At 36.6% G+C, this 10,009-nt stretch overlaps 1 protein-coding gene across 1 annotated transcript in view; it reads right to left on the bottom strand.

Annotated features, from left to right (window-relative positions):
* Positions 1-1,179: 1,179 nt before the first annotated feature.
* LOC135196927 (ets DNA-binding protein pokkuri-like) overlaps positions 1,180-10,009 on the bottom strand; it is a 38,248-nt gene continuing 29,418 nt past the window's right edge. The window contains exons 7-11 of the mRNA XM_064223764.1: positions 9,756-9,993; positions 9,417-9,576; positions 6,211-6,300; positions 4,834-4,996; positions 1,180-3,502 (exon numbers count right to left, since the gene is read on the bottom strand). Coding sequence (XP_064079834.1) covers positions 3,257-3,502; positions 4,834-4,996; positions 6,211-6,300; positions 9,417-9,576; positions 9,756-9,993 — 897 coding nt within the window. The 3' untranslated portion in view covers positions 1,180-3,256. The remainder of the gene's footprint in view (positions 3,503-4,833; positions 4,997-6,210; positions 6,301-9,416; positions 9,577-9,755; positions 9,994-10,009) is intronic.

Below are 10,009 nucleotides of genomic sequence, written 5' to 3'. Positions count from 1 at the left end.
CCAGCAAACCACAATAAAATTAGGCGGAGGAAACATCAAAAGGGTCCATAAATCAAGTACCTTGGCTCAGTGATTGACAATGAGGGGAACATGGAAGAGGAAATTAACAACCGGTTCCAGTGTGGTTGGAACAACTGGAGGATGGTGTCTGGTGTCATATGTGATAGGAAAGTCCCTATAAGATTAAAGGGAAGTGTGCACGAAGCAGTGGTCAGACCTGCAATGACATATGGTTTGGAAACATGTGGAGGTGGAAAGAACACGGAGAGGAAGACCTAAGAACAGGTGGAGAGATTGTATTAGAGATGATATGAGAGAGAAGGGAGTAAGGGAGGAAATGACACAGGACAGAGGTAGATGGAAGAGACTCATTAAAAAGGGCGACTCCGAATAAGGATAAAGCTGGGAGGAAGGGAGTCTGTCAGATCCAAATAATATACACCCGGTTTTGTCTTCATTGAGTTTTAGTTTCTTCGCCGACATCCACTTCTTTATATCTTTCATTAGTGCAGCAGTTTTACTGATGGCACCTTCTACAGTTTCGAGAGAAAATAGAACTGAATATCATCGGCATACAATTCATAACTAACCTTGTGCTTGTTTATGATTCTAGATAATTCAATTGTGTAAATGTCAAATAGCAATGGACCCAGGACGCTATAGGCCTTTCTTTTCTGATTTCACATTTGATATAACCACTGTAACCTTACTGTTTTCTAAGTAGCTTTTGTACTATTTGAGTACATCATCTTTAATGGCTACTATTCTCAGGTCTTCAAGCAGCAGATTATGGTCAACTGTGTCAAATGCTGCACTTAGGTCGAGCATAATTTTTATCATATTTGTTATTGCGCGCAATGTAGTTTCTGTAGAGTGCTTTTTCTGTAAGCTGGGTATAATGTTGAGTTGTTTGAAGTGTTTCCTCGCTTTATATATATATATATATATATATATATATATATATTCTACATGTATAATATTATATATATATAATAATATTATATATATAATATTATAATATTATAATATATATATATAGATATATATATACATATATAATATTATATATAATATATATATATATATATAATTATTATATATAATTAAATTATAATATATGAACATCCAAACTAAAATAGTTAATTACAGAAGCATATGGAGGTTACTAAATAAGAAGAATCCCGACTAATACTTTATTTGTTTTTGTAAAACTACAAATCAACTGGGACATCACTACGGACTTTCAAATCCCAGGACGGTTGATGACCGTACAAGCGCATCGAACAGACCCTTCAACACCCTCTCCCCAGAAAAAGTTCATGGAATGTTCTGAAGTGCGGAGAGAACGCAACACCATCGGCCTCCATGGTGTTGATTCTGATCCAATAAAGAGTACAGGGAAAACGAATGAAAATTTGCATAAAATTAAATACATTGTTGCTTATATAAATATAATACATTTTAAAAGTTAGAACACATACCACTTCCTTTGACGGGCTCTTTCCAAATGTTCCTATAAGAAAGACTACATCAACCTCTAGAAACCTCTTTCTGAAAAATAACATCTGGCCATTATGTGTGCCTCGTTTCATAAAAACAGACAAAACCATCAGGTTTAAAATTCTCCTTGACAAGAACCCCTCGTTGTGAATGTCTGATTTCATTAGTTACTTCAGTTTGTGTAACTCTTCTTTCCTACTGAGCACATACTCTGGCATGAAAATTACCCCACAGGAATTCTGTACAAGTTTAGGATGGCATAAGTTGGAATTTTCTATAGAAAAAAAAACAGGTTTCCTAACATGTCATTACCTATAGATTAAGTAGGCTCTTTTTTTGTTTATTTCATTCTTTATCTATTTTTAAAGTTCATTACCAAGATACTTATGTTCTTTTTTATTAGATCTATTCCCATCTTAACTGTAAAACTAGCTTCATTCATTACTCTCATATTAAAAGTTTGCAAAGACGGGCAACTTGTCTCCACTTATGCGACACTTTCATTACCTCTGACTACGGCTGTTTGATCGGCATTATAAAAAAAAAAAAAAAAAAAAAAAAAACTCGTGGGAAGAAGTTGAATGTAGCTAAATGTTATAGAAAAAGGTTGGGTGTAAATATCATACAACGCAGGTGGTATCACGCAAATTTCTCACAAAACAACGAAAGTTTGAATGGTATTTTAGGCCACAAACTCTGTCTTGCTTAATGAGACTGGTTTTTCCTAAAGGACGATGTTGCTGACAACTTATGCGCCGTTTTGCACCTCGGACAACCTGCACAAGAAGATAGCGCGAGTCACATGGAGATCCTGATTTGAGTCAGCTCGACTCGACCACAGTTATAATGACCACTGACTGTCATTGTTAGTTAAATCGCTCCCATAAAGCTAGAAAAAGAAAGTGTTGTCATCAAACTATCTCATATCTCTCTGCTATTTGCCATATGTTCCCATTACTCGATAACCATAGTTGATCATTACAACCCAACGAGACTTGAAAAAAAAGAATAATATAAAAATAGTGCTTCCAAGAAACCACAGTTTATAACAAGGTCCGCTAGATTGAATGCCATACAACTTCATCCTTAAATTTCTTTACAGGACATCATCATTACCAAGTACGTAACGAAACAAGACAATATTTATACAGTTAACGATGTTTATACAATTAACGATACATCATATACAAACTTAATTGTATAAAAGAGATCTTAGATTGTCTGAAGATTTTTCGAGGTCACAGCTACAAAAATGATTGACAGCCTCCTGAAGTTGAAAGAAATCATTGTTGTCAAATAAATAGTGAACCTTTTTATTCTCTAACAGACAAAGAAACGAAAACTTAAACTAAACAATGGAGCTCTTGATATGAAGTGAACTTGAAAGATAAGATACAGATGACGCAGTTCGCGTTTTTATCAAGTTCATCTTGTATAACATACCTAGATACTATCGGCATTGCTTATCTTTACAAAGATTGTTACCGACGATCACTTAGATACAAGCAGACTTTTCTAGGCTTGAAATATACTAACTAACAAACTCGAGATAAATCTAGACAGACATATTTGATACATAAAGAAGTCCTCCTACAAACCACGAAGCTTCCATCTTCATTCAACCAATGTCTTGAAAAAAAAATCACTAATATACCAAAGGCTGTTATCAAGAGCTTATTAGACAGTCTGTTTTTCAGCCAGGTATAGCATGCTTTCCTTAAAACCAATATAAGAGTCAGATCTTTCGTTAGTTCTCCTAAAAGAGTTCCCTTTGAGATGCTCTGGACAGAAATGAAGTTATGTATGGCTCGTACAGAAGGCCACTTGACAGCGGCGGAAGATCACGGAGGAAATGACTGTTATAGATGCTGTCGATTGCGGATGTAGCAGACGATGACGTCACCGCAACAGGTAAATTTGGCAAACTTGGAATCGCTTGTAGGTTAGAGAGGTTCAAGTTGCCGGGTATTGCTGAGGGCGGAATCTGGCTTGAAAGTCCATGCTGAAAATACGAAATCATTTAGACTGGTAGTACTAGCAATGTAAAATTTGTTGAAATGGACATCGACACTAATTCAGACATTTGAAGTCCAATAGAATTATATGTATATATATATATATATATATATATATATATATAAATATATATAACTATATATATATTTTATATATATTCTATATATATATATATATATATATATATATATATATATATATTATATATGTGTGTGTGTGTTATCTGAGTGTGAAATTATTTGTCAGTGTCTGAGAATAACAATTATAAATATGTCTTCTAAAAAAATCCTTATCCTTTAAGCGAGATTAAGGAAATCAATCGTTACTTCACTCTGCCTTATGCAGGATATTCGATGGAAGGTGTAAGGAAGTGCTGAACTTACAAAATATTCAGTCAAATTCACCTTACAGTTTATCGCTCTGGTCCTATCTAATCCTGTAGCCTTTGCCATTGATACGAATCACTTTCAGGCTGCTTGCCACAAACACCAGTAAACCTCACAGTTTTCTGTAAGTTTCCTGTGACACGGCGACGAATATTTTGGTTCCTTACATCAGCATTTTCACCTCTCGTTTAGTCTCTGTTCTCCTATTTCTACTATCTTTTTTTTTTTTTTTTTTTATCTTAATACCCCTTATCATCATTCTCAGACATCGCAGAAAGTCATGAAAACATAATGTAAGTTATCTTATACCAACAATTTTACACCAAGCAAATCAGCTTTTGCGAAACATTTACATAAGCTTCTGTTTCGTCGTTAAATTTCGAAACTCTTCTAAAAAATAGTTGCTACCTAGATCAACCCTGCATTGCCAACGCGCTCTGCATCGGATCTGTCGTCCCAGAGAAACTTTTTCTTGAAATTCATGTGTGCCACATCTATCGCTTTTTCTTTTGAACCTCGCACTTAATTCTTCAACATTGAATATTACGTTTTTGTAATAATTTCATCATCCTGTTTTTAACATGAAAACGAAAATAATTCCAATAAAACTATGTGACTTTGCAGCCATCGATCTTGAATTTGAGCAGTCATGTCCATCTCGAACTTCCCACCACGAAAAAATCTGCCACAGGCACCTTCAACAATGCTTGAAAGCTCGCTGTTCTTCTTTTAGCATGCTTTCAGGAATACTGAGTCGTGTCATTTCCCTTTAATATTTGCATTTGCCCGTTTTGCTTTTGTTTCCACATGCAGTCAATAGAAATAGATCCGTAACTCAGATATTCTGTGCAATTTACACGCTTTCCTGTATGAATTTTAAATAGCAAAATACAGATAAATATATTCATATTCCCTTTAATGAGTTCATTACCTGGTCGTTTGCGTGTTCATTAGTGGCCTCATTATTTTCTTGGGATTTGAGCGTCAAGTCGTAGTAGCGCATGCGCTGCTGTATCTCCGGATCTGTCGTGTTGAACTTGTAAATGAGTTTTGTGCCGTCAATGTGGAACAAGATTCCCCTCTTGTAGTATGTCCTGTGTGGGAGGAGAGAGACGGTATAGTATTTTAACAACGAAGGCCATCTGAATCGCCTACTTGCTACCTTTTCCTAGCCTAGGCTAAAAATGAACAGATAATTAATAAACAAATAGATGAAAATTAGAAGGAAGGAAGAAGAGTGGAGCTTAATTACGGAAGTGATCAACTGCAACCTGAAGGAAGAGAGGCAATATGGCAGCGTACGGAATAAATTAGTTCTTGAAGGGGGACAGTTCGAGAATGTTTCAACCGTGAATATAAGAATTGTAATATTTCACCAGAGGGGGCACCAGGATTTTAGAGGAGATTAGGTGGGGCATGGCCCAAAAGAACTATAGCGATACTTAAATAACGTACGGTACATTTTAATTCGTACAGATATCTGTTTCATTCACAAAATATGATATGTAGGTGTGGATCATAGCTATCGCGGTAAAATGCGCAATATGAATATGGTAACAGCCAAAAGGTCTATAGATATAATCTATAGCCTTTGGTAACAGCCAAGTCAAGAACAGAAACCAGGTGCAAGAGCTTCTAAACCTTGGTGAATCGGTAACGGTCACAAACACACAAACACACAAACAAACACACATTGTCTATGAACGGCCATATTTCTCACTCTGTTATTAACTGTTATGATGCAATTCACTGTTATGTTTATACTGAATGACATATGTTAGAAAAACGAACAGAGTTGGATTTAACAAAATCTCTAAGAAAGGTCTTTTCTAAATCAAGGAGAGTAGTATCCAATTCAATACTGATGCACATACAAGTATAAAGGTAATGAAACATTTGATAGAATTGCTACCTTAGTTGAAGTTAACTTTATACTTAGCAATTTGTCGGTTCAGCAGCGATTTTATGCAGACATGGAATGCTTGGCTCTATGTTTACAATGAGTAAGTTACACGACTCACTATTGAGACTATTTGAGAGAGAGAGAGAGAGAGAGAGAGAGAGAGAGAGAGAGAGAGAGAGAATGTTAACCCATACTCAAATCAAGCTCTTCAATCATTTCTTGCATTGAATGCTACCCGAAAGTGTAACAGATCATGATCAAATGATAAGAGATTGTCAAGCCCGAGCCATAAGAGATTGTCAAGCCCGAGCCATAAGAGGAAATGTAATGTAATTCATGTTCTCCTGGATTTACCCTTGGATTACATTGAGTCAAGATTTATGAAATAACAAACTGTTCCCTTACCTCATCCCTCTAGACATCTTTTCGTAATTCATGTTGGAGTTTTTGCGTGCCATACCCCAGAGCTGGGCTACCATGTCGGATTCCATTATTCTAGATTTAAGAAGGAGAAGAAAAAAAGAGTAATGGGTTTTAATCGTACAAGCATGTATACTTCTGTTCAGTACACTCTCAATAAACATTTATATTTACATTAATAAATTTTTTGTTCACTGCAAACATGGAATCAGATTTTTTTTTCCTGGAAAGCGTGACATCTGAAAGTGATTACACACACACACACACAAACACACGCACACACCACACATACACACACACACACACATATATATATATATATATATATATATATATATATATATATATATATATATATATACATATATAACTTCTTCATGATCTACAAATCAAGTCTTTCTTTACTTCATCTACAAATCTCTTTTGAACTTGAACCTCCCTCTTGCCTCTTCGTTCTCATCAGAGTACAGTAATAGTCTGGGTCTTCCAACTCTTCTGACGGCCACAGGTGCTCACTCAGCTGACACATCACATACTGTTCTAGTACGAACAGCATGTTTAAGACACCTTCTCCATCTCGGTTTCATCGTTATTTCACCTACCTCTGAACTTCCTTGACTTCTCTTCTCGTATCATTCTAACTCTGTCTTGCCATTTTCCTTAAAGCTTTATTCTGATTATTGACAAAATCGTTTATGCATCTACTTACACCATTATACTAAGGTCCCCGTCCATGTAGCAATACAGATTGCGTTAGACTTTATGTACAAGTATAATATTACTTTCGTATGCAGTTTTACTCTTTTCTATTTTTAAATCTTACTCAGACTGCCGATTTTTTATTTTACTTTTTTAATTTCAACTCAAGAGAACCTACATGAGATATCAGATTTACGAAACAATTTGAAAGACTTATTCTGATCAAACCTTCGTCCATCTCATGTTATTCCGTGTTTTGTGCATACTCTGTCTTCAGTAATTACGTTGTCAGATTTATTTTGAGTCCTATCTCTTCAGAGATACGATGCATCCTATTAAGGAAGCAATGTAAATATTTTTGGATTTTGACGATTAAGATAGCATCTTACGACCTTATGTCATCCCCTTTCGTGATCGACAAAAGCCACTAATATTTGATTCAACTCCTACCTTTTATTAAACCAACTTGTTCAACTAAAAGCTTTCGTTCAATTTAATTTTAAAGCCCATCTATAACATATATCCTTAGTATTTTTTTTAGAACCAACGCAACTGCAATGCCTTTGGTGACTTGGCAACGACTTCCAGTTCTATGTCAGCACGCTTTGTTTCTTCATTCCACATTATACAAAGCAAACTAGTTAGTATACGAGACGTTATTTCAGTTCCAGATAAAGTAAGTTCTTTAGTGATTCCATCACAACCAAACGTTTTCCAACTCCTAAGTTTCTTTATGATTGATTTCACTTCGAAAAGTGTGAATTCATTCATTGGTGCATTAAAGTCTTCTTCAGCATTTGGTGCATCATTGAAAATAACCCCCTCATATCTCTTATGAATGTCTTCACAAAAATGTCCCTCCTAACGTTGCCTTTCTTCTCCTATTGTTTCCATTTGCCCACCCTGCCTTTCGACAGTGGATGGATTTTACTGGGAACTCTGTAGGTTTAAAACCAACGGCTCCTCCTGGATACGTGGCTTTGTTAACATCATCAGCCTGTTTGTCTAAAAATGTCCTCTCTTATTATCTATTCTTGATCTTCGTTAGATTTCACCATCTAGGACTAAGACTTGGGTCTGCTGCAAAAGGGCATTCGGGCATTTCCTTTAATGACCGACTTTCCTGAAGAGAGAGGCTAATCATAGAAATACCTTTCCAACGATTGGTTACTCCACTTTCGTCTAGCTGGTGGTTAAAAATAATTGAACTCGTGTGTATAATTAATTATCCGCAGGTTATGTAGCCAATCGTCTGTTTCTCACATCCATCTGAGCCAACTGAAGATTTTTAAGGACCTTCTTTCTAGCACGTCCTCCATCCAGTATTTTAGCACTACTTGGTTTTCCCTCCTTGCTTATAAAATACCAGGAGTTTTCACCTTGACCTGATATTTGCCTCATATGGCCTTCTGACCAGTCTAGTCTCATATTCTTTCCACCTGTTCAGACTATTTATTAACAAACTGATATGATCCACAGGTTACTTCCACGAAACAGGGCTCTATCTTAGAAGTATTTTCGCATGTTTTAGATCATAACCTCCGTTGACTACGATATTGTATTTTATTTCTTGTCGCAATCGACCATCATGCGTAACATTATTTTCTTCTTTTTGTTCTGCTAGAAAGAATCACTGTAAACCTTCTAGGATGCATGTTCTCCCTATCATATCTCATGTTCGGTTATGCTGCAGACACACCTACAGATTCACTTTATTCTCCTCGAACATCGTCACTATTTTCTACCACAAACCATCCAGCACCTTATTCATAACCGTGGCTCATGTCTTATAAACTGTCGTCTATAACCTCTTCGTCTATTCTCCAATATCTTAAATTCATGCATTTATAAATTCAGTTACCATAGGCCTCTCTTTCTGACTATATCTGTATTCAAATAATGTTTACGTGTTTGCACATAAATAATAAAGAAGGCGAAGGCGAAGACACAAAAGCACACACACACACACACACACACACACACACACACACACATATATATATATATATATATATATATATTATATATATGTGTGTGTGTGTGTGTGTGTGTGTGTGTGTGTGTGTGTGTATACATATAAGCAGAGGAATCGCAAACCTTTCGCGTCATATCAGATTTGCAGGTTCGCCACAAGGAGGAGACAATGAAATACCAAGTACCAAGTATTTGGTACTTCGTTTTTTATTTTCTCCTCCTTGTGGCGAACCTTTATATATATATATATATATATATATAGATATATATATATATATGATATATATACATATATATATATATGTATATATATATATATATATATATATATATATATAATATATGTATGTATGTATGTGTAGATAGATAGGTAGATAGATGGATATGCGTGTCTGTGTGTATGTGAGTGTGTGTATGTGTGTGCGTGTATAATCAGGTATGCAAATACTCGTTAGTGAGTGTTATGTAAAACTGTCGTAATCACACAGCGCGAGTGAGATGTGTAAATACGTAACTACCTGAATATTCCAGCTGGTCTATCTAGCCAGCGGATGTAGATAGGGCTGTAATGTGGATTGTGGAGCAGATCCAACAGAAACCGCCATAGCAGCACCCTGGATCCTGTGCTGCATCCTGACGCGTTACATCCGAGCCCCATCCTGTTGCTATTACTGGAGTCTGAAGGAGACAACGGAGAAAAGGATGTTAGCGCCATATACGGCCACTGAACCTCGCGGTGTTTTTCGGCGAGAGGAGAGATAAACAATACGAGTCGCGAGATAATTGCGGACAAACATTGCGAAAGTCCCGTAAAGCTTGATTGCTTGTTTGTGGACGCCGCTTCTCTTACAGCTTACCTCCATTGAACAAGCTGGGCGTCGTTGGTGTGATCGGAGTGGATGGCGTCAGGGGCTCCGTCAGGGCCAAGGCCAAGCTGTTGGGGGTACTCGGAACAGGCATAGAAGTGGGCGAATTGGGCTCCCTTTTCTCCAGAGGGGAAGGGGGATTGGAGCGAAGGGTTGTCGTCAGTGGGAGGGGGGCACCACTCTCCAGAAGTTGTGGTGGGGACGCCAAATTCAAAGGAGATTCGTCGTCCTGTAAAAAGGTTGTA

The sequence above is a fragment of the Macrobrachium nipponense genome, chromosome 18 (genome assembly GCF_015104395.2).
Source record: "Macrobrachium nipponense isolate FS-2020 chromosome 18, ASM1510439v2, whole genome shotgun sequence".
Classification (NCBI taxonomy): Eukaryota; Metazoa; Arthropoda; class Malacostraca; order Decapoda; family Palaemonidae; genus Macrobrachium; species Macrobrachium nipponense.
The sequence above is the reverse complement of the archived record's forward strand: the minus strand, read 5'-3'. Positions and strand labels throughout refer to the sequence as shown.